Source organism: Varanus komodoensis, unplaced genomic scaffold (genome assembly GCF_004798865.1).
Source record: "Varanus komodoensis strain SLA01 unplaced genomic scaffold, ASM479886v1 scaffold8, whole genome shotgun sequence".
Lineage (NCBI taxonomy): Eukaryota > Metazoa > Chordata > Lepidosauria > Squamata > Varanidae > Varanus > Varanus komodoensis.
The window spans coordinates 13,449,415-13,476,673 of record NW_025336481.1 but is presented as its reverse complement, the minus strand read 5'-3'; the positions used below and the strand labels follow the sequence as shown (position 1 = coordinate 13,476,673).

General features: G+C 42.7%; 1 protein-coding gene across 1 annotated transcript; it reads right to left on the bottom strand.

Moving 5' to 3' along the window:
- Positions 1-367: 367 nt before the first annotated feature.
- CBLN4 (cerebellin 4 precursor) lies at positions 368-27,114 on the bottom strand. Its single transcript, XM_044455563.1, has 3 exons — positions 26,824-27,114; positions 18,991-19,107; positions 368-565 (listed from the first exon to the last, which is right to left on the bottom strand). Exons 1-3 carry the CDS (start codon positions 27,112-27,114, stop codon positions 368-370), a joined length of 606 nt encoding a protein of 201 aa, XP_044311498.1.
- Between the last annotated feature and the right edge of the window lie 145 nt (positions 27,115-27,259).

Below are 27,259 nucleotides of genomic sequence, written 5' to 3'. Positions count from 1 at the left end.
GTCTTTTAAAAATATATTTGGGGGATGGGGGAAAAGACAACAATCATTATCCACTTCTCCCACAAATCCAATATGTCCAGTAAAGGAACTCTGAATAAATCTTGCAGGCAGCTTTATTCTTTAACATCAAGCATAGATATTTATTGTCTGCTTTAAGTCTTAATCCAAATGCACCGTATTTAAACACACAAAAGTTGGCAAATCTCAGAGAAGTTCAAGATAGGGTCAAATGCCATACAATAGAATCCATATTCACCCATGAGAAACCAAGAAAGAAAACACCGATCCAAAGGATGAGGAGATGATCTTCAAAGAACAGAAGCAATGACCGGTCCACACCTGGGTGAATGTCACAGGGAAGTTGATCTTACAGGGGAAAGACCAGGAAGCCAGAAAATGTCGAATACTGCCAGCCGCCAACCAGATTACCTTTCTCCAGTTTCAGGTAAACCTTATCTTCCTTGTCTAGGTAGAGTAGGACTCCATTCGTAGCAGCTTCACGGGTGACATCTTTGTCCCCAGCAAAAGCAGAAATGACCGGTTTTCCATTTAGCATCAAGTTAACCTGCGGAAAGAAAAGCACTAAAAAAGCTCAAGTTAACCAAGAACCATCTGATATGAATGGATCCTACACAAAAGACCATTAGAAGTCACATGTAGCCTGGGGACTAGACACAGTTTGCCACTCTTTCAGCATCCTTTCAAAAATAGCAGTGCCAGATAATTAGCTGCTTTGCAGGTGGGAAGGAGCAACTGTACAGTTTTGTATATGGAAAGGAGGGAGAGAGGAGCAGGCAGACTTCTCAGGACTCTGTTCTTTTGTATGAGCCTGCCCAGGCTGTAAGATCTGGGGAGGCCCCCTCTCTTGGTCCCACCACCCTCAGAGGCCCCAACATGCATTATTCTACACTTGCTTAAATCAAACTGTCTGTTCCTCTTTGATGCCCATTCTACCAGCTTGGAGAGATCCCTTTGGAGCTCCTGTCATGAGCGAGGCATCCCCTCCCAAGCAAGACAGTCTCTCCAACACTTCTTGTAAGAGTCTTTATTCTACACAGAAAACTCTGAGCAATTACAAGCCTCTGAGCATACACAGGAGATGTTTGACCCCTCTCTGCCCTCCTTCGCCCAAAGCTTTGCTTATGAACCTTCTGGGCCTGTTTCTGGAAGGAGGGGCTCTGTGAAAACAGATATACCTGCACTCTGCACTCTGAGCCCCTAATTGGTCCAGCCTGTGGCTGTGCCGGCAGGGCCTCAGGTCCACATCTTCAGGAGGCTGGCATTCTTCATCTCAGAACACTGAGATGAATTCTTCATCTCTTTCCAAATCTCCTCCCCGCATCTTTCATCTGCTCGATTCCCACAGGCGGGAGGGGGACTGGGGCCCGCGGGTGTCCTTGAACTACTTTCATCCAGAGCAGGCTCGAACTGGTACTGTGGGAGGGATTGTGCAGGTGCAGGCCTGTCCGTTACAACAACAATTCTGTTATCAGAGTGTGAGCTCTGAGCCTGATCTGGTTCAGCCATCCCTGCATCGTCCTCATAGCCTGAACCCACCAAAGCAGGCCAGCTCCTCACAATCCCATTTGGTTTCAACTTCCTAAAACATTTAGTGACATTTTCACCACTCCACCACACTGGCTCCCTGAGTCACACTGAACCTTTAAATACATAATAAATAAATTCTATGTACAAACATGTTTTAGCATGTTACAGTTCTACAGCATTCCCCCTTCTTCTTGGTACTGTACCATAGCTTGGCTCTGGTATTATTATTTCTGTTTAATTGTGGCTGTGCTGGGACTTGGGACATCAGATTTTAGTCCCTGCCTAACCTACCTCACAGACTTATTGTGAGGATAAAATGGAGAGGAGGAAAAAGATTGCATAAGTTGTCCTGGGCAATTTGCAGGAAAAAGATGGAATATTAAAGTAATGTAGTAGTAATAGTAATAGTAATTATTTCTGAAATTAATTGCAGAAGTGGCACAACTACAGTTTTCCCTCACAACTCCACACACATGCATGCACACACCTGCAGGATACTGATGAACAAATGCACATATGTATAATGTTTCAGTCACTGCTCAAAAATTAACTCTCAGCCATTTGTGACTTCACTTCAAGATCCTGTTGGTTAAGGGTTTTAGACCAAATGTGTATGTACTTGTACACATTGGTGAAATGGTAAACAGGAGAAAATAAGCATGGTGAAAATTTGGTGGACATCGTGGTCTCTGCTAAGAAAGATATTTTGCAAAGAAGATGAATAGCTAACTTAGCAGGACTGCTTTGCAGACAATTTCGGTAATTTGGAGGATCCAAGCCTTGCAGAAAATTGAATGGGGAGACATTGTTACTATCTTTAACTTGCACAATTTGGGATCCACCAAGCCAAACACAAGCACCCAGGAAGAGAAACTGTTGTTTTATTTACTCTTCCTGGGACTGCAAAAACTGGGCAGTAAAGGTGCATCACACCTCACAGATCACGATATATGGACCTTGCTGTGAAGGAGGAAGGGAAGGTTTGCAGCTCAGTGGCTGAGCACCAATTTGGCATGCAGAAAATCCCAGATTCAGTCCCAGGCATGGCTGGGAAAGAATCCTGTCTAAAACTCAGCACTCTCCTGCTGGTCAGATCTGGGCAAGAGGGACTAAGTGTCTAAACAAGTATGCGACCACCTCCAAGTTAATAAAAAGTGCTTCCATTACAACCAGCTAGGCTTTTCCATATAAATGTCAGGCTCCACAGAGCTTTCTAATAACCATAAAATGTGTCTAGCACTAATATTTTAGATGTCTTAATTGAACCAGCTGCCCCTGATCCAATGCCTTGACACACTTCTTTCTTAAACCCTTCACTGCATATCATGTTGCTTTTCATCATTTGACTTTTGGCAGATACAAAACATAATGACTCACAGATGACTGTGTGAACTGACTTCATTACAAGGCATCAACATTGATTGCCTTTTGCAGGTTTTCACGAAGCTTTTTTATTATTTTTCTAGCAGAATTTGTCAGGCTGAATTGTTGATTTTAGTAGGAAAAAATGCTTTTATCTGTTAAGTCTGTCCTTCACAAATTTGTTGATGTTACTGCTGTGCTTTTAACTTGTAATTGTCCCATGGTGATTTTCGTACTGCTGAAAGGTATTGTCCTTATATGATTATGCTGTGGTTTTAATTGATGTGAGCCATGGGGTATATTTACCTTTTATTTTTGTTGGGATAAATAAAATGAAATCCATTGAGGCGATGACAGGTGCCCCACTCTATCTTTAGTGTTTCACTTGTTATTTAATATATGCATGCATGCATTTATTTCTATACCACCCAACAGCCAAAGGTCTTCAGGCAGTTTCCAACATGATTCATTTACAATTACAGGTCATGCTTGATTATCATGTCCATCAAGACATGGGTGAATGTATACGTGAGACAGACATTTTGGGATTATATCAAACCCTGACCCACATCAGCCAGTGGAATGGATATTGTCAGAGGAATACACTTCCCTTGAAGCTCTCCACATGCCCCCCCCCCCCAAATCTGTTCCAGGATTTGGAGACCCATTGGAGCAGATCTGGAAGACACAGGAAGTCACAGATCTTCTGGGCCAAAGTAGGTGAAGAACCAGAGAAAATCCTGCCATACAACATGGAATCTAAGCCAAAGAAAATGCATTAAATATTCACTGAATTTACTACTTTCTACTCTTTCATACATTTTTCATAGCCGAACACAACCATTGCTTCTGCTAGCATGCAGGGTATTGGAGAAATAGAATTGCCCCCATTATCAAGGAAGGCAGGTCGGTACTCCATCACATTGCCTGAAGACCCTCTCCTGGGAAGGGTGCACTACCCAGTTTGCATCAACAATGTGCCTTCTCCTCCCAACACTCAGCCCTTTGCGAACCCTTTGACACCTTTCCATGGCGTGTTGGAGAAACTGCTGAAAAGGTGTGCCTCGTTGCCTTGGGGCGAAGATGCTTGCAAAATGCACCATCCATTTCGGCTCAGTATGAAAAACCGTCTGCTGACTGCTAGCTTGCTGTTCTAGGAATGCCACTGCGTTCGAAGATCCAGGCTTAACTCTTAAGAGCCTGCCTTTGAATTTCTTTGATTGTGGTGCTGAATTAGAGCCGTGTTTATGTGCTACTTAGGCTTGCCACCTCTTTTTCTTCTGGCAAATGTGTCATCTTTATTATGACAAGGCAAATTCAACCCTATTGAACATGGTCTATGCAGATGAGTAAGTTCATTCTTTCAGTTCAATGTCTGATAAGAATGTACCAGCATCTTCATATCTAAGACAGAAAGAAATGACAGAGTTATCTTTGTCTTCTGTCTAGAAAAGCCAGATTCCACAAATATATAGTGCTAGGAACATATTACTAATCCATCTGAACCAAAATGCTTATCAGGATTAAGAATTCACAGATTTATGATGCTGATATCTCCTCTTTTCCTCCAAGGAGCTCAAGGCAGTGCACAAGTTCCTTTTTACCCCACCACAACCCTGTGGGGTAGGAGAGGCTGAGAATCCATGACTGGCCAAGTAGGGACTAGAACCTAGAGCTTCAGAGCTCCTAACCACTACACTGCAATAGGTCTTAAATAAGATGCAGAGGATGGAGATCATGGCTCAGGGCTCCTTTTTCTATGAAGGAGATCCAAAGTCTAATCCCAACATCTCCAACTGAAAGGATCAGCTGGTTGGTAGGGATATACCTCTGCCTGAGATCTAACAGGGCTGCTACCATGCAGTGCTGGCTCCAGGATTTTGAGAGCCCATGGGCAAGCCATTCTCAGTGGGCCCCTTCCTCACTGAGTGTTCCTTCTTCCTGCCATTGTCACCAGCCGCTGCTTTCCTTGTCAGCATTGGGAATGCATAGCTATCGGAAGTGGTCAGACTGTGACATCCAGTAGCCCTCCCAAGGTGAGGAATGATGGAAGCTGCAACCCAACCAGTGCCAGCTGCAGGTCTTGGATTGCCCGTCCCCGGTGGAGCTACCTTCTCACTGCCACCATCTCCTGTTGCTACTGCTCTTCCTTCTCAGTCTCATTAATGCTCCCACTTGCTGGTTTGACAGGCAGAGGGAGACGAGCAAGCAGGTGTTGATGTCTCCTGATCCACCATCCTACCACCACCCTGCCTGATGTCAGAGTAAGATGTGGGTGAACAAGCAGGTTTGCAATGACTTTCAAAGGCTATAATCAGTGGGCTTCTGCCACTGTGTAGGCCAACAGAAGGAGCCCAACCATCTAATCTTAACTTCGTAATGCACCCAGGGAGCTTAATGGCTAATGGGGTGGGATAAAAATCAGGTAGGTAGGTAGATTAGATAGATAGATAGATAGGTAGAGATAGATAGATAGATAGATAGATAGATAGATAGATAGATAGATAATCTTGGGGCTATTGGGCAACTATTGGAGGATGGATGGATGGATGGATGGATGGATAGATAGATAGATAGATAGATAGATAGATAGATAGATATCTTGGGGCTATTGGGCAACTACTGGAGTAAATGGACCTATGATCTGACCTGATATAAGATCTCTTCCTGTGCTCTGGATGGTGCAAGGAATGCAACATTGGAAAAAGACTAAGAAGTTATGACTTCAGTGGCTCCCAGATTGTCTCATGATGACAAGCAGGCAAACAAATAAGCTTAAATGTGCTTAACTCTAAATTGATCTGTGCCCCATATACACTGAATGTGTGAGTTTTATGAGATGAAGTCAGAGAGCCAGCAACAAAGAACGTGAATCTCAGTTTAATCCTAAATTAGTCCCAGTACAAGTACAAAATGTAAGCTTTGTTGAAATTCCTGGAAACAGTCACCACAGTAGTAACTAATATAATATGCTGTGAGGAAGTCTATCAGAGTCATATTTAAATTCAAAGGGGATCCTCCCCACCCCACACCTACCCAGATGAGAAGCTTAACTAGAAGGAAAATAAAATATTTCATTAGAAAGGTTGAAAAATCTATTCAGGAAGCATATTAATTATTTTAAAGTCTGATAAGAGGAGTTCAAATAAAATGCACCACACACTGGAAAAGACACATCATTGTTTAAAAATAACATGTCAGTGTGGTTACTTATAACAGTGTGTAAGAAAGCTTTATTTTGAAAACAAATCCGAAAGGCTAGGATGATGTAAGGCAATCATAAAGGAAGCACAACCTCAGGGAAACTTTAGTGAAACAAGGCCACAAATGAATGTGGCAGATGATGGGAGCCACACCAGAGGAGGCAAAGCGGTTGTCTAATAAGGAGAAGAGACTTTCAGTTATAATACCTTGGCTCTGCAATACACTTTCCAGAGATGCTCACCTGGCATCTAGACTGTAATATTTTCAGTACCAGGTGAACACATTATTCTCTTCACTAAAGCATTTTAGGCCTTCAGCATTTGTTTGTTTGTTTGTTTGTTTGTTTGGAAAAAAGGTCATTCTGAAGTTTCGAATGTGAGGAATTTCTTGTGCACTCATCAATAAACAGCACACATTTCTTTATAGGTTCTTTAAACAAAGTTGTTGACCTTCTGTTTTAAATAGCGCTTTCAAAGAGTGTTTTTGAAGCAAAAACAAAAAAACCCCTTTATAATTATAAAAAGTGAAAGAAAACACCTTTTCTGCTTATATATTCCCACTGTTTGGCAATGTCACAGCACCACATAGTGGTGATAAAGCAGAAAATAGAAAAAGGCCTGACTCTTAATTCTGTAATGAAAGCCAAACAGATACAGTGGATTAAACTCTTCACATAGAAAAGTTCTATATCTTTAAACTTTACACTGCTGCTGCATTTTACTTTAATTTTATTTTACAATGTAGAAAAAATACAGTGTTTTATCATGCTTCATTTCATGGCTTTTATTGTTGTCAATCTCCCAGAGAGCTTCAGCTATTGCATGTAGCATAGAAATGTAATAAATAAATAGAGTGCAGAAGAAGCTTGAAATCAGACAAGCAGCAAAGCCATTAGATGATAAAAAATATCAACACAAAGGGCATTGTAGACATGGAAAGTGAAGAGCAAATGGCCTCTCCTTCACTTCCTGGGGCTCTTAGGCAGGGGCGGGTGAGCAACCCACCCGGGTTCTTCAAGTTGCATCTCACACTTATTTTCCATTGAGCAAAGGATTCTGTGAACTCTTCCTTCACTCTTAACTGCAGAATCTGTTGAAAAGTTGGCTTCACCTAAATGTGATAAATTATTATGAGGCTCATTCCCTCCTCCCAAAAGTGCCCATTTGGGCAGAATGCAAAAATCTTCACAACCACCCCTTTGACCCAGTCCTGCACTTCTGTGTACCTCAGCAGCCCTTGTTTCCTTCAACTGCTGCTACTTGGGTTTGGGTAGAAGAATAGATCTCCATTCCCAAGCAAATGGAAAGATCTTGCCAGATATTGTTCCCATATCGCCTTTGAAAGAAGTTTAGAAATGAAATCATGGAAGAAGCTAAAGAACAGTATTTTCTTTCTAAGGGTCTACTACATGGGGCAACAATTGCATAATTAACAGCTATGCCAATTTTAAAAAAAATAGCAGATGGAACATTTTCATCAGGAAGTCATCATATGAGGAGGGAAGGTCTACTCTTTCCCTCTCCAGCTGTGATCTCAAAGAAAATTTCACTTCCACTCCCAACAAACACACACTGCTATTAGCTTCAGGAAGAAAGCTCCAATTAGAGCCAATTTGACTCCTTCCCCCACTAACTGATAGCAGTGTGCTAAATTAGACATGTTCAATGGAATCACAGCTGGATACAGAAAGTCTGAAGAGCTCTTTCCTGTGTACTGCAGTCCTGATGAAAGTTGGGGTCCCCACACCTGCCATTCCATTTTCTCAGAACCTGGCATACTATTTTGTCCTTTAAACAAGAGCAGGAGAGCAACAGAAATCATTTCCTCACTCACACCAGGCACATCTAAGTTTACCACCATCTAGTGGCCAAACTAGATTATGACATTATCCACACAAAGGACACCTGTACCAGGATGTGCATCCAAATGTTGTTCTTCTACAGCATGTTATTTTCAACTGGATCCACTTGAAGTGGATGTGAGGAGGTATCACCTTAGTAAGAGATCAGTATCTTCCCCCTTCCTCTTGATTCCTAGCCCTTTGGAATCAGAATACCTTAGTAAACGATCAGTAGTTTGCACCCATTTACAAAAGGGTGCACATAGACACCTGGTGAAAGATGGCCTTTTATTTGAGATGAAGATATTCAGGACATGTTCCTGTGTCCAAGTCAGCACTAACCTGAGCAATTGTTTTCTGGCAGTGCATCAGAGGTACTGTGTCAGATAAAGGTGATGGAAAAGGAAGCTTTAGCATTAGCTGAATATTAAAAGTAATGTGTCACAGGGCCAGATGACATTTGCTCAAGCATTCTTAAAGAATTCAGATGTGAAACTGTAGACCTTTTAGCTGAAGTGTACAACTAAAAGCAGCCTCTTTATCACAGGAAAGGAAGCTATAGCAATTTAGAAGAAAGAACCCAGGGATTAGTCAGACTTCTATCCTAGGTACATTGATATGAAATTAATGTATGTCTAGAATTGTTAAAAATATAGACATGCAGACATGTTCTGCTTGCTTGTGAATAACTTTGCTGCTGGAGCTTGTTTCTGAGCAGACATGCAGAACCTTGATATTTAGGATGCTCTTCAAAAGTGCTGCTGAGTAATTCAGTCCTGCTTACTTCTGAGTAGGCTTAACATGAGCAAGTTGGCCACATCCATTCTGTCATTGGCATTGTCCACTTCATCTCTGGGCCTGCCCACAGACGATGCTATATAATGCTTCAGTAGCATCAACAGTTTGCAGTTGAGTTCATCCAGTGGACTGCTGTATAAAGGGAGGACCAAAAGGTTCCTCATCAAATAATCTAAGGTGGTTACTTCTGAAGTGCCAAAAAGAAGAAATACATCACTTATAAGGAGTATTATGAAAGGGCAGTGATCCACATACAAGGTACGTGTGCCACTTTTTGTGTATTGAGGGTCATATATTAATCATGGTCGTCACAAAAGTGGCTACATCTCAATAGTGTGGGAGTCTGTAACCCGGTCGCCTGCATTGTTTTCCTAAGCCTGCTGCCCAGGTGCTGTAGATGGGCAACTTCAAGACCCAGCTCTTCTTCCTGATGCTTCTTTACCTTTATAAAAGAACTGGACCAGGCAACCCTACAAATATAAGACACCTTCAAACAAAGGACAGCACCTCTCTGGCAGCCCTTCAAAGAGGACTGTTCTCTGTAAAAGAGAACACATGGCCTCCCTACAAAGAACCTAGTAGATTTCAGAAGTCAAAAGAGGAGGGTCCTCGGGGTGTAGCAAGTAGTTGGCACTGTCATTAAAGCCAACCACACCTGCATTGCAATGAGCCAATGCTTCTTCACTCTTTCTATCATTTATGGGTATTTCAAAAATAAAATGCTGTGTTTTGTAGTGTCTGCATTTTATCACTCAGTGCCGCTACAGTGGTGCTTGTGCAGCTAACAGCATTATAGCCATGCCCATTGACAAATTACAGGTGCTTTCTCATGCAACAATTAACAATGTGATGACCTTGCAAATGTCTAGTCCTTTATCATTAATTCTTTGTGGATTCCATCCAGTTCTATGGGAAAAGAATGTATTTTTGCATAAATGTTTGGGCCATAGTGCTCATATTAGATTACCTCTTCTAAGACAGGACTACGCTAGCCTTCCTAAAGATGGTGCCCTCCAGACATTGTGGACTTCTAATCCTGTCAGCTCCAGGTATCGTGGCCAATGGTCATGAATCCTCAGAATTGTCACTCAAACCATCTGGAGGGTACCCAGGTTGCCAATGGATGGCCTACTCTCATAGGAGGCTGAATGGAAGCAATCATATATCCAGGGACTTTTAAAATATGTTGAACAGAACTTTCTTCAATGATGTAAAGCAGGATGGAGAGCCTGTAGTTTGCAGGCTTTACCTGATTCATCAGAGATACCCATTCAGCCTGTGGTGCCTTCTTAGAATCCTCCATGTGCAGAGGTTGGCCTGCAAGCCCCACGCACTGGAAGGATCCCTACTGTTATCCCTAATCTATGATGAATGATAACAGCAGGGGTTCCCCTGTGCATGGAGGATATACATGCCCATCCCTGCTGCTTTCTATGCACATGACTTGAAGAACAGTGGGAATTCCGGTGGCAAAGAACTTGGCCAGCACTGGATGCAGCAGCTCTTCCCAGTGCTAGCCAAGTCTGTCTGTGAACCACATGCTGTCCTCGTGTGAATAACACACAGTGTGCAATGCCCTGGGTACTTTTCACCTCTGTTAAGAACAGCGCAAGTATTTTATTCTAATGTTTATATTTTTAATTTATGATTATTTAACTTACTGTTGTAAGCCGCCCCAAGGCTTCGGCGAATGGGGCAGCATAAAAATGTTTTAATAAATAAATAAATAAATAATAAAAGACATTTCCAGCTGAGACACCAGCTGAAGTGTTCCTCCAGGCAGCGCTTAAAGATGTTGGCTTTACTGCAAGAAAGCTTTCGCCAGTTGAGGGAAGCCCCATGACCAGCAAAGGTTCCCAGAAGAAGTGCCAGCTCGCTCTCCCACCAGTACTTCGACGAGGAAAGAAATTAAATGTGGGAGCAGATGACCCCTGGAATCCTCTTACCTGCAAAGGGCTGGGGGGGGGGGCTTACCTGGGCCCCCATCGAAAGCTATTATTGTTATTGCTATTGTTGTGAGCTGCCCCGAGGCTTCGGCGAATGGGGCGGCATAAAAATGTTTAAATAAATAAATAAATAAATAAATAAATAAATAAATATCTACTGCTGAGTTAAAGTCACCCTTAACTTACTAAAGAAAAAGGAAGCCAGTGCAAGTGTTCTGCTCTGAAGCTTTCTCATTCATTTCAATGTGTGAAAAGTCACCTGCATCTTCTCCATTGTGCTGATGATAAAGCAGGTCCACGCAGAGAGAAGCCAATCAGGACTGGATGCAACTATACTTAGGCAGAGCAGAGGGTGAGGAACACTGTGCCTATGGTAATTCAAAATTGCTTTTAAAGGTGCAATCCTATGCATATGAAGACAAGGAAAAGGTCCTCCAACCCCCAATATGTCCTGGAAAGCTGTATTGGAGATGTAGGCCTTATCCTATTTAATAATGAATAAGAAGCCAATTTCATAAACAGAATACTGACATCATTCTTTGCTTTCTGGATATTCAAAAATACGTGATACTACTACTAATAAGATGGAGGATGAATCCTGATAACTCCATGGAGCTCACTGGGTGCCAGTCACCTAACACTTTAGCCTCACATTCCTAACAGGACTCTTGTTGTGAGGATAAACTAGTGAGGAGGACAACCTTGTACCTTGGATTCCTTGCAAGATAAAAAAAGCAGAGTATAAATGGGGGGGGGAGGGGAGAGGGCATGCAAGTCCTCTGGAAAACAAAGGAATTGGCTGTTTGTTCTGGATGTTTCTTGCCCACTGAAGAAGCAGGCAAATCACTTGAGACAAATCCAGAATCCAGCATTGCCACTGGAAACACTGCTGTAACCAAGAGTGCTTTTTATCGGTTCTGCTGGTATGCCAGTGATGGGTAATCCTGGACAGGGATAGCTTGGCCCATAAACTGTATGGAGATCCGTAGCCCACATGGTAAAGAGGAGCTTGCACAAACTTCTCACAGGTCTTCGGTGTAGCCATAAATTCAATGGAATTGTTAAGCCTAAACCACTGTGAGCAACCTGTGGGGTTCTGAGGGCCTCAGCAGCCTCTTTCTCACTAGAGTAATGACTTGCATTTCTCTTTGAATTACAAACACTACTTCTGGATTTCCATCTATACATATCAATTATCATGTGCACACATTATGCAAATTTCTCTCTTCTTTTGGACTGGAGTCGTAAGTGGTCCTCCATACAGTAAGGAGGGCCTTTTATGTGGTGGCACACCAGTTGTGGAACACCTTGACCTTGGAGATCCATCATGCACCTGACAAAAACTTTTCCTTTTTGGTGCACTTATGGCACTACTTAAACTATTTATAGCCAGCACTGGTTTTAATTTTTATTTTATTATATTTAATTAATTTACTTTTTGTTTGATTGTATATATTGTGCCTTATTTTCTTATTTAATATAGCTTTTAACTGTATTATTTATTATCGATATTAGTTGCTATGGCTGCCCAGAGAGCATAATGCTAATGGAGTGGCTTTCATACAAATTTAATAAATAAAAAAGGAGTCAACTACCATGAGGAGGCACTTCTGTAAGCATCATCTGAGTCCCTCTGGATGCACAGAAAAAATGAAAATCTGGGGACGAAGAGATGGTGTCAAGGAGTTGAAGAGGCCTGGGAGAAAAACACAGGCAGCAGGAACTCAGACTGGGCCAGGATGGAAACGTCTGAAGGCGAAATTTGGCTCAATGGCAAGTGGTTCTCCACCAGGGAGCTGTAGGTTAGCAGCCTGTGCCCAGAAATGGTCAGCCGGATGAATCAAAGATGTCTGTTGCAATGTGATCTACAGTATGTACGTTTCAACTGGTTCAGAATGATGCAGGAGGGGCCAGTGCAAGCTCAGCATTTGAAAATATCATCATCATCTGATTTTTAGCCTGCCTTATTAGCTCCCTGTGCGGGTTATAGAAAATATCGCATTAATTGTGGTGACTATCTATTTGCTGCCAAACCCAGTTCAGATTCAAAATGCTGGCATTACCCTTACAGCCATTTACACTTTGGGACCAAGGACTTCTACACGGGGCTCTTCAGCTTTTGACTTCTGGACATTTTACAGAATTAAAATCTGCTCCTCTTTCTCTGCCTTCTCTTATGTTCTATTATGCAACCAAAAATAGTTATGGGAGTGGTTGTAAGGCATGGGAGAGGCAAATTACTGTGAATGAGGAGTTGCAAGCATATAATGCTTCATACAGAGAAGCCCCAAGTAACTGTAATAATTACGTATGCATGTATGAAGCTCCCTGAACATCCAGTTATATTGGTTAGGGCTATGAGAGGCAGAGTCCTTTTAGTAATGGCCCCATACATTGGAATTCTTTCTCCAGGGAGATGCAATTAGATCGCTTCCCATTTTCTTTGAGGTCGGTCCAAGAAATGTTTTTCTTTCCGACTGTTGTTAATTAAGAGTTGGTGGTTGGTGGTTCTATTGTAGTATATTCATAGTGTTTTTTAGAAATTGCTGGTAAATAGGCTGGCTTGCAAAGAAATAACTGCTCTTTTAAAAATATTGTTTTAATTATTTTTCATGTTATCTTAATATGCTTTAATTGTATTTTTGTACCACACTTTGGATCATTAACCATTTGAAAAGTGAGATAATTGTCTCCAAGATATATATAATACAGGACAGGAAAGCAACAGGTTTTGCCTATTTCTCCCCAGGATCTAGTATTACATCCCTGTGAGGCCATGATGATGGTTGGTGAGAGATTCAGGAGAGAATGCAGAAAAGTGTAGAGACATGTAGAACTAGGTATGGTGTGGAGAATGTGGATAAGGAAAAATTGTTCCCCCTCTGTCATGATACAGAGAAAAAGAGAAACCGAGCAAAAGGGGGGTCATCTAGTCTGACCCCAGGCTCCAGCAGGCTCTGCTGATGACATGCCAACGTAAACCCGGGATCATCCTAAGAAGATGATCAATGGAAGTTTCAGGAGAGATTCAGGGAAGTACTTCTTGTGCAGCATATAGTTAAACCCAAAACCACACTTTCATTGGATGCAGTGATGGCCACCAATCTGCATGGCTTTAAAGAGGGACTGGAACAATTCCTGGTGGAGAAAGTTATCCATGGATGCTAATCCTGATGGATCTAAGCTACCTCCAGTATCTGAGGTGCTATGCCTGTGCACCCCAGTGGCTGAGGAACATGGGTGCCAAGGTGCTGTTGCATGGCTGTCCTGCTGGTGAGTTTCCTATGCACTTGTTAGCTGCTGTGTGAACAGAATGCTGGACTGGATGGACCCAGGGGCTGATCCAGCAGGACTCTTCTTGTGTTCTTATACTCTTAATATGCAGCTGTATCCTGACCAGAGTGACATGTTTTAGAAATGAGTGAGGGGGAGAGAGACTACAACAACACAACAGAGGACAGAAGTTTGCATTAGAGTGCCCTATTCTCCTTCATAGTTGGAAATACTTGGAAACACTTCATACAACTGAAATGAAAATGTATTACATCACACCCTAGAGGGGAAGGCTGGGAGCAGGTGACCTGAGTCCAAACTTCCCAGATGCTAACTGCTGATTTCCAGTTTTGAGCCCTCTGCTTCCTCTGTCCTTCCTTTAATCCTTAAACTGGACTTAGACTAGACAATATTTCAAACAAAGGATTGTCCTCATTTCATTTTAATTTCCTCTAGCAGATCTTCCAGTAAAGAACTGCTTTTTATAAAATAGGACACTCAGACACCTTGATACTGACTTGGAACATGGCATTTCCATTTATCTATCATTATGGACTCACTTTTAAGCATTAAAAATGCATCCTACACCAGCACCTTTCTACCTGTCACGCCATGCTTTGTGCAGAATGATGTCCTTTTATCTGCTACCCATCAATTTCAGAGTGAGGGCGATAAAGGTCTGCCTGGTCCAGCATTGTGTTCCTTCAGAAGACAATCAGATCCATGTAACAAACCCACAGCAAGGGCATAAGCACAATATCACCCTCCCACTCATGTTCCCTAGAAAAGGGTACTGTGAACCATCCCACCCCTGGTACTGAAGGCAGCATATAGCCATCACACTTGTTTTCTTTGTTACTAAATTTACATCCCACTTTTTCACCTCTTGCAAGAAATCCAAGATGGCATCCATGACCTTCCCTCTCTCAATTTTATCTTCACGACAACTGTAAAATAGGTTAGGCTGAGAATCTGTGACTGGCCCAAAGCCACCCAGTAAGTTTCATGGCTGAGCAGGGTCTAGAACTCTATCAGCCCTTGATAGCTTTATCCTTCTTCAGTTTGTCTCATCCTACCACTGTTAAAGCCATCCGCATCAGCAGCCATCATTACTTCTGGTGGGAAATAATTCTGTAGAAGCATAGGAAGCTATCATGTACTGAGTTATATCATTGGTTCATTTAGCCTAGTTTTGCTGAGCAGTTCTCCAGGATTTTATTTATTATCAATTGATTATATGTCGCTCCTGCCTTTTTTTTTTTTCCTTTTCTGCAAGGAATTCAGGTTAGTTTGCACAATCCTTCTCCTTTCTATCTGATCTTTTAGGTGACACTGCGAGTTAGTGATCGGTCCAAAGTTACTCCCTGAGCTTCATGGCTCGGTGGGAATGAGAACCTGGTGTGCCCAAGTCCAGTATCCAAGCACTGTTCCAGCTGGCTCCCAAAAGTCTTTTCCAGCCCTGCCTGGAGATGCCAAGGACTGAACATGGTCCTTTGCACATCAGTCATGTGAGTCCCTGAGTTCTGGCCCTCCCAAGCCATGGTCCCTCCCAGGATGTAGCTCAACCAGGCATTATGTCCAGAAGCACGGCAGCATGCAATGAAGTATTTCCCCTTTTCGCCTCAGTCCCCCAACATTCAGATTCAATGGTTGACCTCTGGTCCTAGCATTATGAGAAAGGGAGGAAAACATCTCCAGTGACCCTGTCCAGAAAGGAGCTACAAGCAAACGTACCCACTCCCCATGGCATGGACTATCTGCTACCATATGCATAGATCTCCAAAAGCACCTTACTGAGCTCTCCCTTCCCTCCTATTGATCTCACTGCATGGGCTCAGCTAGTGCCAACCAGAGTTCTCAGTCATCCTGCTCCAAGGTCCCTTAAGAGGTATGCAGTGTGTTGGAGGCTTTAAGAGGTGAACCCACTGGGCAGTGATATATAAGGCTCAGGAAAACTTCATATTAGTATCCATGGATGGATGTCTTCAGTGCAGATCCTGCAAATGAGTTGCTGTCACCTGTATCCATAACAATGATGACTCTCTCTTTTTTTCCTTCATTTGAAGTATAGGCAAAAATTAAGCATATCCAATCCCTGTTGATTCCAACAGGAAAGGTTAAGGACTTGCATGACATCCATTGGATTGTTTTCATGCTACCTGAGACTCTCCAATCAGAGAGTCACTAAAATTTTGCATCATGCAATGAGAAGGCAGAAAACATTTGCTTTGTACACTCTAGGCCATATTTAGAAGTTATGTATAGCTAGGGATGGTGCAATGGGAGGAGCTGATGGATGAAGTACAGATTAGGGGAGCTCTGGATGCAAGTGATCACTCCATCCTTTGCTTTGAGATCAGGGGACTGGGGATGGGCAGCAGGTCGAACATTAGAAGCTGGGACTTCAAGAGGGCCAACTTTGGCCAACTGAAGGCCAGACTAGGGAAAGTCTCCTGGGATAGGTTACTGGAAGGTAAGTGAGTTGAGGAGGGGTGGATAGCACTCAAAAGGGAGGTTTTGGATGTGCAAGCCTTGACAATACCTCTAGTCAGTAAGGTGGGGAGGCGGAGGAGAGTGCCGCCATGGATGCGAAAGGAGGTGGTTAGAGGGATTAGAAGAAAGAGGAACCTCCGTAGGAAATGGGTACTGGGGGAAATACCGGGAGGAGGAGGCCCGTTGCAGAAGGATTCTTCCCAAGGCTAAGGCTGATTACGAGCTGAGACTTGCCAAGAATATCAAGAGCAACAAAAAGAGCTTCTTTCAGCATGTAAATAGGAAGAGGAAGGGGAGACAAGTGGTGGGACCACTAAATAAGGAGGAAGGAGATCCAGTGACTGATATGAGGGAACAGACACAAATGATAAATGACTATTTTGCCTCTGTGTTCTCCCCAAAGCAGGACGGGGGATATACAGATAGGAGATTAGATGAGGCTGGGGACTTAGGGGCACAGATTAGAGTCACCTCCCTTGCAGTCGAGGGGCTTCTCAGGGCATTGGTCATTACAAAGGCACCAGGCCCTGATGGGTTACACCTGAGAGTACTTAGAGAGTTGGCAGGGGTTCTCTCACGCCCGCTGGCCTCCATTTTCGAGCCCTCGTGGAGAATGGGTGAAGTTCCAGAGGACTGGAGGGTGGCATCAGTGGTCCCAATTTTCAAAAAGGGTAGTAGAAAGGACATGGGGAATTATAGACCGGTTAGCCTTACATCCATTGTAGGAAAAACAATAGAAAGGCTCATAATACAGAGAGATCTAGTGATGATAGATAGGGAAGGGAGGCTGACAGCCACACAACACGGCTTCCACAAAAACAGGTCCTGCCAGACAAACCTTGTGGAATTCTATGACAAGGTTTCGAGATGGCTAGATGGAGGGGATGAAGTGGGTGTGGTATACCTGGATTTCAGCAAGACCTTTGACAAAGTGTCCCATGATATCCTGGTAGAGAAACTGAGGAGTTCTGGGATACACCAAAGCACTGTCCGGTGGATTATGGCTTGGTTGACTGACCGAAAGCAGAAGGTAACCATTAACAGGGAATCATCAGGATGGTGGCCAGTGACAAGCAGGGTCCCCCAGGGCTCTGTCCTGGGGCCTATCCTGTTTAATCTTTTCATTAATGACATGGAAGAAGGGGTGAACAGTCTGCTGATCAAATTCGCAGATGACACTAAAACTGGAGCAGTGGCCACAACTGAGGAGCAGGTACTCCAGATTCCAAAAGGATCTGGGCAGGCTATGGAAGTGGGCAAGAGACAACAGGATGGCATTCAATGTGGATAAGTGCAAGGTCTTGCACTTGGGGCATAGGAATAGCTGTCATAAGTACAGGTTAGGTGACAAGTGCCTGGAGAGCAGCACTTGTGAAAGGGACCTCAGGGTGCTGGTTGACTGCAGGCTAAACATGAGTCAGCAGTGTGATGAGGTGGTCAAGAGGGCGAACGCCACCCTTGGTTGCATAGCCAGAAGTGTGACTTCTAAATCAAGAGCGGTATTACTACCACTCTACACCACTCTGGTGCGCCCGCAACTGGAGTATTGTGTTCAGTTTTGGGCCCCTCATTACAGAAAGGATATAGCCAGGTTGGAGTCAGTGCAGCGTAGGGCCACAAGGTTGGTGTCTGGTTTGCAGGGGATGCCGTATGAGGCGAGACTGAGGGAACTGGGTCTCTTCAGCCTGGAGAAGAGGAGACTCAGAGGGGATATGTTGGCGACATACAGGTATGTGAGGGAGTGTCACATGGAGATGGGTAGAGACCTGTTCTCCCCTGCAGAGGAAGGCAGGACGCACTCCAATGGAGCAAAGCTCAGGGAACCAAGGTTCCATTTAGATGCCAGGAAGCACCTCCTGACAGTCAGGACCCCGAGGGTGCGGAATGGGCTTCCACGAGAGGTCGTTGAGGCCCCATCGGTGCAAGTATTCAAGGATAGGCTGGACGTCCACATGGTGGGCATGTCATGAGCGGAGCCGGCTGGTGCCAGAGGTCAGACTAGATGGCCTGGGAGACCCCTTCTGACTCGCTCTGTTTCTATGTTTCTAATGCCAGCTTCCCACTAGTGCAAAGCACTCCACTGGTGGACCCACTCCACACCAATATCCACTCCCATATGAACCCCCAGTACTCCCCAAAACTTTTCTAGAGGGCTGGAAGACTCTCTAGAGCAGTTCGGATGTCTGCTCACAGGGCTATAAAGGTGCAGAGGGGAAGGGAAACACTACAGAAGTAGAAGTTGCTTCAGGTGATTCTGTGTGTGGCCCTTTGTCAGATCAAGCCTCACTGAAATCCAGTGGTACTGGCCAAGCTGAGCACTGGCTTGGTCTTCATTTTCTTTCTAATCCATTTTATACAGAACCCTTAAGACATTTGATATTTTACTTCACTTATCAACATGGTTAGATTTAAACTGTTCCATTTACATCAATAGTTTGTTAGCCATCACCGATCTATTAAAAATAGAAAGAAAGAATGGATAGAAATACTAACAAAGACAATCCAACAAATTTTGAATCAACATACCTGGATTGTTTGGCTCTGGTAGACTTTAATTACATGAAAATTAAAACTGTAAATTCCTTTTCTTGGCGCTACAAAGACAGACTCCAATGTAAAGAAATTGCCCACATTTACAAGGATCTACAAATTAAAGAAAAAATGAAAATTAATGGAAGCATTCAATATTCCAGAAAACAGCTGAATTAATCTAAAGTTTTATTATAATGTGAATTCAATCTGATGTCAAGAAGTGGTGTGTTTGTGCATGTATGTGCTTTAATGTGTGTGTTTATACTAATATAAAGACTTTCCATACTAATTAGTATAGTTATATGCTAATGTAAATGATGATACTCAAAATTTGGTTAAACTGGTATTTTATACTTTAACTTGTGTGTTACTGACACATACACACACAAAATATTTTCAACAAGATTAAACTGGCCTGGAAATTCCTTTCCAAGGCTAAAATTCTAGTTAGCTGACAGTAAGTCTCAAAGAAATCCATAGGACTTACTTTTGAGTTGCCTGGATAGAATCCATTGCATGTGCTTTCTACTTCTAACTAAAAAACTCCTGGGTTTCTGCTAAGCTGTTGCTGAGGTTGAAGCATGTGCACCGTCATGTCACAGCGGGTGGGCTTGTGTATTTAAAATTCATCTGCAGAGCAATTCTCCAAGCACTTTGGTGGCAATGCCTCACCATCCTATCCAGACAGACCCAAACAGAGCAGAATGGGAACCAACAGCTGCATCAGCAATGGTATAATGTTACATCAGCATTGCAGTGATGCTGGACATTTCTCCTGACCACGCAAGATCATCTATGCCAGATCAAGAGCAAATATTCAGAAGTAGGGCACAAAATTGAAATGCCTCATACCATTTACTTCCAAGTGCTACACTTTGCTGGACAAGAAGATTGACTGACCTCAGTGGAGCACAGGTTCAATTCAAATAGTCCCTTATGCACTAGGAATCACAGGGATGTGTGCACACCCCCGCTAAGCACATGAAACTGGCAGTGCACGCGGCTTGCATATCCCATTCCCAACATCTGTCTGCACACTTTTTGAATTTTTTCTGTGCATTTCCTTGTGTATAGCATATTCATCTGAAAATGCATATCAAAATATACATCTGTGACATCATATATATGGTTCCCATTCATGCATATGCCCCTTCCCCACTGGATGTAAGTCTTGCAAATCGTGAGCCAGTTCAGGATCTTTGTATACATATTAAAGCAAGCAGACTGTTCTACAACCAGCTAGAACCAATAGAGTAATTACGATTAACAAGGGATATAGCCATAATCAGCTACAGAAAGGTAAACTCTTTGCGTGACTCTTTAAAGGATGTACTCTGGGCTTTCTATAGCTGACTGTGGAATCCCATACACTTGGCGGGTTCGTAACTAATACGTGCAATCAAGAGAAAGTCAGGCTTGTTTAAGCCCTATTGATTTTTTATGGAATTTATTCCTCAGCCCTAAACACAGCCCTTAAACATTAGCCTTATTGATTTCAAAGGAAGTGTACTTCCAAATAACTGGATTCAGGCTGCATTCTTAACTGAATGAACAACTCATCAATTTCAAGTTAAAACCATGTCTACCCTTTTAAAGGAATGGCTTCTGATTTTTAAAACTCCTAGTGCCAAGACCCTGATAATGTAGGATTTGTTTGTTTGTGTTTGTTTCTTTGTTTCCTCTTATATGTGCCTGCCTGTGTCCTGTTTTCACACAGTCTAAATTTTAGATTGAGCAAAATGGGTTCTCTTCAGATGTGTTGCTCAAACATACTTAATGAGACCATAAGAAGACCTATGTTGAATCAGTGCAAAGGCTTATCTAGTCCAGCATTATATTCAGCCAACTAAGTCATGAATCCAAATGCACCTTCTCATTACATTGGTGGTGGGTATTTTGTTTTCATCTTTGTTTTCATTTAATATCATGGACTTCTTATGTTCAGTCAGTTTCCAAGATGCCAAGAAATTGCAGCTGTTAAGGACCGGACTCTTAAAATATGTGTCATTTAGACAATATGCATAAGGTTTGCTATGTGATTAGGTCCAGCTTCACCACCACCTTGCAATGCGGTGGCTCTCAGTGGAAGTGAATCCAAGTCCCCACTTGGTCTCTTTGCTGGAATAGACACACGGAACTTTTACAAATGAGACCACCATTCAATATTTCATGTACTCCACTCTCTGTCAATACTAACTGCACAGAATTATAGAGCTGGATAGAACTTTAAAGGTCTTCTAGCTTAACCCCCTGGCACCCTTAAAATATTTGAAAGCATTTTAAGTTTTCACAGATTGAGGCTGCAATGCTATACTCATTTACTCAGGGATAAGCCACATTAAACTCATGAAATTCCCACACTATCCTCCCAAAATGTTCCTGTGGCACCTCATTGGGTTTCCAAAGGGCTGAGTCGCTGGCATTCCACCCAATGAGTCCATTCATGCTCCATTCTATTTTCCCTTTCATTATATTTATCTGAGCTTCTGAATTTCCTAGTCTGAAAAGGAGTGAAAAATGCATTTTTTTTCAAAGCCTACCAACATCTTATACCTCTATAACAAAGTGTATACTATACTTCCCTCACTTAAGATAACAAATTGTTTTCCAAAAGATGTACGATCAGAAAAAAGTAGCTACAAACTGAAGCTCACAAACTGGTGGGTTAAGGAAATGGACTGTATCTGTAAAACTGCTGGAGGGCACTCAACAAATCTACATTGCCACATATAACCTTTTTGTAGTCCTTTCTATCTCAAAATCAGCATGGCGCAAGCCAACCTCTCCAACATTGCCATTTCAAACCAGTCTGTTGCACCATTTCCTTAGCATATGCCACAGAACCTGCAGCCCCTCTCCCGGTTTCTGGTTACAGTGGTGCATTGTGATTAAACTGGCTCACTCTTAACATAGGACCATCAGCCATATAATTCAGGACATTAGCATCACACTGTCATGTGTTTGACCTCCCTTTAAAGGTTTCAACCGCTGCGATTACAATTCAGTACCATTCAGATCAACATAAGTGGGGCCACTGGTTTCAGTGGATAGGATCTCAAGCAGTTATCTGCTAAAAACCCAGGTATTCTTCAGCACCAATGTAATCCTTTGGGTAAGGTTACATGACCTAGCACTGACCTGGCATGTCCTATCTTGAAATATACTTTCTGTGTTTAAGAGGACTACATACCTACTTAGCATTCTTTCTCTTCTTTATTTAGCATAGAAATTGTTTAAAGCTGCAAGAACAGCCCTGGGCTTTCTTAAATAGAAATTCTCAACATTCTTGCACAATGACTGTTAGCCTGTTTATGAGAATGAACCTCCGTTTTGTGGTTAAATTGCTTGCAACTTTCTCTTTGGATTTCTAAGCAACTTCAGCTCTTCTTTCTTTCCCCTTCCTACACCACGTCTCCTTCCTATTCCACCTTGTCCAGGAATCCTACAGTTTAAGTCCTTATCCCCAATGAATTGATGTCTAATTACAGATAGTTGCACTTTTGCACAACCATTCCTTTCTTTCCTTGCCGCTCCTTCATCTCTTCTCTCTGTGCCTGCCTTTGCTCCCTACCTTAGCTAGGGCAGCTGTCCTAAATCTCCACTGAACTCAACAGGACTCACTTTGGGAGAGGCATTGATAGCTTTGCCCTTCCCTTCCCTTCCCTTCCCTTCCCTTCCCTTCCCTCCCCCCCCTTTTTTTTTTTTTTGGAGGGAAGAGACACAGCTGAGTAGTAGGTTCATGGTTCCTCTGCAGAACATCTGGTGTTCAATCTTCAGCATCTCCAGCTAGGGCTAGGGAGGTATCCAGCTGGAAACCCTGGAAATGTACTGCTGCTGATCCATGTCAACAGATGGGCGGTCTGGTTCAACTCAGTGTAAGGCAGTTTTTGAGGTTCCAAAAAGTGTCTTGCCCTCCACATGTTTTGGACCCACTCCCACCAGTCCAAGCAAGTGTGTCTAATAATCAGAATTCTGGAATTATCCTCCAAAATCTCTAGAGGGTTGGGGAAGGTGGTATTAGTGCAGTACTGTAAAAATGAGGGATAAATGAGGTAGTCCTGCATCTACTACAAGCTCACCAGGAAGCTTGAAGTAAACTGCCCCTTTCTGCAATATAGGTGGTGGTGTAATGGTCAAGAATGCAGGACTGGTACTCGGGAGACCTTGGTCCTAGTCCCTGTTCAGCCACCAAGCCCACTGGATGATGTTGGGCTAGTCATGGGTTTCAATCCAGCCTACCTTGCGGGGCTGTTGCTATGATGATAAGACTGAGAGGAGGAGGAGGAGGAGGAGGAGGAGGAGGAGGAGAATTATATAAGCTGAGGAGGAAGAGGAGAATTATATAACCCGCCTTGAGAAAATAAAGGCAGGATGTAAATTGCTGCCGTAGGAAATGGTGATGGCTTTAAAAGGGGGTTGGACAGATTTGTGGAGGAGGTGGCTATCAGTGGCTACCAACCTCCCGGGCTATGTGCTACCTCCTTTCCCAAGGGTGTCATGCCTGCATGCACCAGTTGCTGAGGAGCTTGGGCAAGAGAAGGTCTTGCATCCATCCTGTGTATGCTGGCTTGCCACCGTGTGTTCAGCGTGCTGGACTAGGTGGACATTTGGATTGATCTGGCATGATCCATCTTACGTTCTTATAAATATAATAAATAAATAAAGCAGTCCTACCCTGCAGGTTTAACCAGGTAATCTGTGTTAACTGCTTTGAATAACTCCCTGAGGCTCAACACGCCCTTTAATATTTTAATACTTAATGTATTATTCTGTATAATTGTTGTTATTCATCTAATTATTATACCACACAATATCCAAAGCTTTCTGCGTGGTTCTCAACAATCCATATTTTTAAGCAGTTTGGGAGTTTCCTTCTGGACACCACTCTGATATGTTTTGATGAAAAGTCATTTTTAAGCAATTTAAACTAAAGCTGATCTTTTGCCATTCCTCTGCTTTTTATATTCTAATAATTCAGGAAGGGAGCTTACATTTTATGTGCATGTTAATTTGCAAAGTGTCCTGTATGTGTTGATGGAATAATAATACCATTTGTCCTTTAATCTGTAATTAGATATATAGGATGCATTAGTTTATTTATGCTGGGATCCCTTGTGGATGAAAGATGATTTGGAGTTGTTTTTTAAATGCATGAAATAAAATACTTTGCACATAACATCTGTGGCCCAGTCTCTACAGGACCTTTCATGGAAGACTGGAAAGGAAATGTTCCTAGACCATTGCTGCCAGGCTAAATTGACTGTGCTGCGCTAAATGGTCCATTAATATGACATGGCACAAGAGAATTCCATCACATATCCTGCTTTGTAGAAATCCAAAAATAATGTTTGCCTTGGTTCTACCTTGGTCATTTTTGGTCAACGCACTCTACTGGTGAAAATGATCAGTCCAAAACATCTCATTCTGTGAAACATTTACATGGGTTTATTGCTAAGTTCATTTAGGCAGTGATCTTTTCACACACATCCTTGAGGGAAAGTCTTAGGAAACTCAGTGGGGCTATGTGTGAGTAGGCATGTAGAGGGTTGCACTGTAAGCTTGCATTGCCATCATATTAATAAATGTTCTTGGAGATAATGTAGTTTGGGGTATGACCTCATTTGGAGTAACTGAAAAAGCTTTCACATACTGTATGTTGACTCCAGTTTCATTCTTGATTGGCAAGAATGTGGAAATATGAGAGTAAAGCATGAATGCTGGTGAGCTGATGGTTTCACACAGGAAAGCAGGAAGTTAAGAACATAAGAAGATGAGTAATTAATTATGTGCAATTTTAGATGATTTTTAGAACTGGTGGAATGGACAGACTAAATTCAGATAAATTCAGGGTGCATTACCTGTTCCTGCAAAGTGAAGGGAAAATACTATATCTTGTCATGCATTCCCTTCCCATAGACACAGGCAGATGTCTAGTTTGACCATTTCCAAGTCCCTTTACATATCCACCTGTCTCCTGGCCTCTTGAAAAGGTTAATGGCAGAGTGAGTGAGGTACATGATTCCCAGAACTCTCTGTAGTCATGAGAGAGGCAGAAGATCCATCATTCCCTCTGAAAATATGCTTGGAAAGACTGAAAAGTAACTTGTGGTGCTTAATTAAAGCACTGGGCTAATATTTGCCAAGACAGGTTCTTTCACCTGCTATCAAGCATAATAAGAAAGGGTTGATGAAGAAAATAGCTGATGGCAGAGCATTAGACAATTCCCAGGAAGACAAGAACGTTTCACACTGGAGCTGGTACAACATAATTGCAATGCCTCTTTTCCCTTCCCTTACATGTGAGTCAGAGTCTACCAAAATTATACCCTTGCAAATTGTATAGATTTCAATGGGAGAGATCGACACACTTGCTCTGAAAATAATGTACTTTTTACAAAGTGATTGTACAACAGATGGGTTGATGAAAGAGTGAGAGAAAGAATGTATTTCTTGTGTTGCCAAAGGAGCAGAATATATAAATGACTTGAGGAGGGGGAGGAATTAATTTCTCTTTCTGTCTTGTAGAGAAACTAGATAAAAGATTTATTGGTGTGCACCTCTGAGGTGAGGAAGAAAAAAAGGGGTATATAGGAAGGTGTCACAATATTGCAAAATTCTGCAGTGATGTAATGAAGGTGCAGTATATTTTTCACCCTGCTTTACTCTCTTAGTGTTAACTGGCTCAGTCTGAATCTTATATTCATACTATATGCACACCATATTCATGCCACTGTGAATGTGAGGTTGTTAGTTACTAGCTGCGTCTAAAGCCCAGGTGTGGATTTCAGTGCCTTATAAAGCTATAAAAGGTTTGAACTGAAATATGGGGAAATATACAGATGCAAGCCACGAGGAATCTTCCAGGGAAATGGAAAATATTTTTGGACATTTTCACTTCCTCCACCACTCCCACCTTAATGAATTCCCATATACATACATGATTGCAAGATTGCAATTATAAGCACACTTGCCTGGAAGTAAGTCCCATCTGAGACTGACTTCTGAGTAAATATACTTCCGATCAGACTACAAAAGTGTAGAAACAATGCAACCTCTTCATTCTTCCATGCTCAGTGCTTCTATTAACTTTAAATCACCTAAACTTATTGAATTCCTGAATTTTCTGGGCTTCCTTTTTCTGACCTCCAATCAAGACAACTTGCTTATAAATTATGAGAATGTGGAGTAATTAAAATGTAGGTGGCAGTAACTCATTGTTTGCCAATGTCTAACTCTTAAAACTCACTTCATTCACCATGAGCCTTTCATATCAACTAGAAGTCAGACTCCATAAGTAGTAAAACAAGCAGTTGCCTTTTCAAAGAAAAACAGCCCACATGCTCCTGGTCACAGTCTTCTGATTCATTCAGTTCCAATGTGCACTTCTAATGTGCAACTGCAGCCTCACACAGTAAAATGAAACAGTTATCAAACTTCACTGGAAAGGCAGAAGACTGTGAATTGCAAAGAGGAGTCAACTAACCCAGAGTTTCTGCTACCACTTTGTGAGTTTCAGCTTACTGGTTTCAAAGGAACATTAAAGAGTTCACAGATCGACTCTCACCTGTTGATCCCACCTACTCTCCTGAACGGATCTCATCTCAGTGTCATGACCAGCTACCTCCCAATGCACACATGCATGCACGTTTCCCACCCACTCCCATACCCTTTCTTACTGATTCCCTTTTGCAAGACTGAATGCATTTCATTCCTTAGTCAAAACCCCACGTTCCAAAATTCACTTCCCTGCTCCCTCTAGCATGAGAAAATAATTAGAATTTCCTCCTTTGGAATAAAAGGTATCAAGTCTCTTTTTTTTCTTTGTACCTGATCAAAATAGATTATCCTGGTTTTGTTGCTCATCTCGGAAGGTTCATGGTTGGTACTCCTAACTGCCGAGAAAGCAACCTTGGAATTAGCAGCCCGTACGGAGATCCCCAGAGGAGAAGAAGAGGAACCTTTAGAGTCGGTAGCCGGGTTGGAATCGCAAACCACCAAGCATTTCCCTTCTAGAACGATAGGCTCTGTGTCATTTTGCGCCCAGACGGGGAACGTGGGGAGAGCCAGAGCCAGGAGGACGGTAGGTACCATGGACAGAGCCCTGCTTGAAGCGCCCATGTTCAGCACCAAGAGGGGCGGACAGCGACAGCCTTTGCGCGAGTGCCCCAGCGACGCCTCTCCTTCCACCTCTCTCCACGCTTGCACACAGCACGCCACAAAAACAGAAATAGCAGCCCTAACAGTAGCGGGGGGGGGGGGGGGG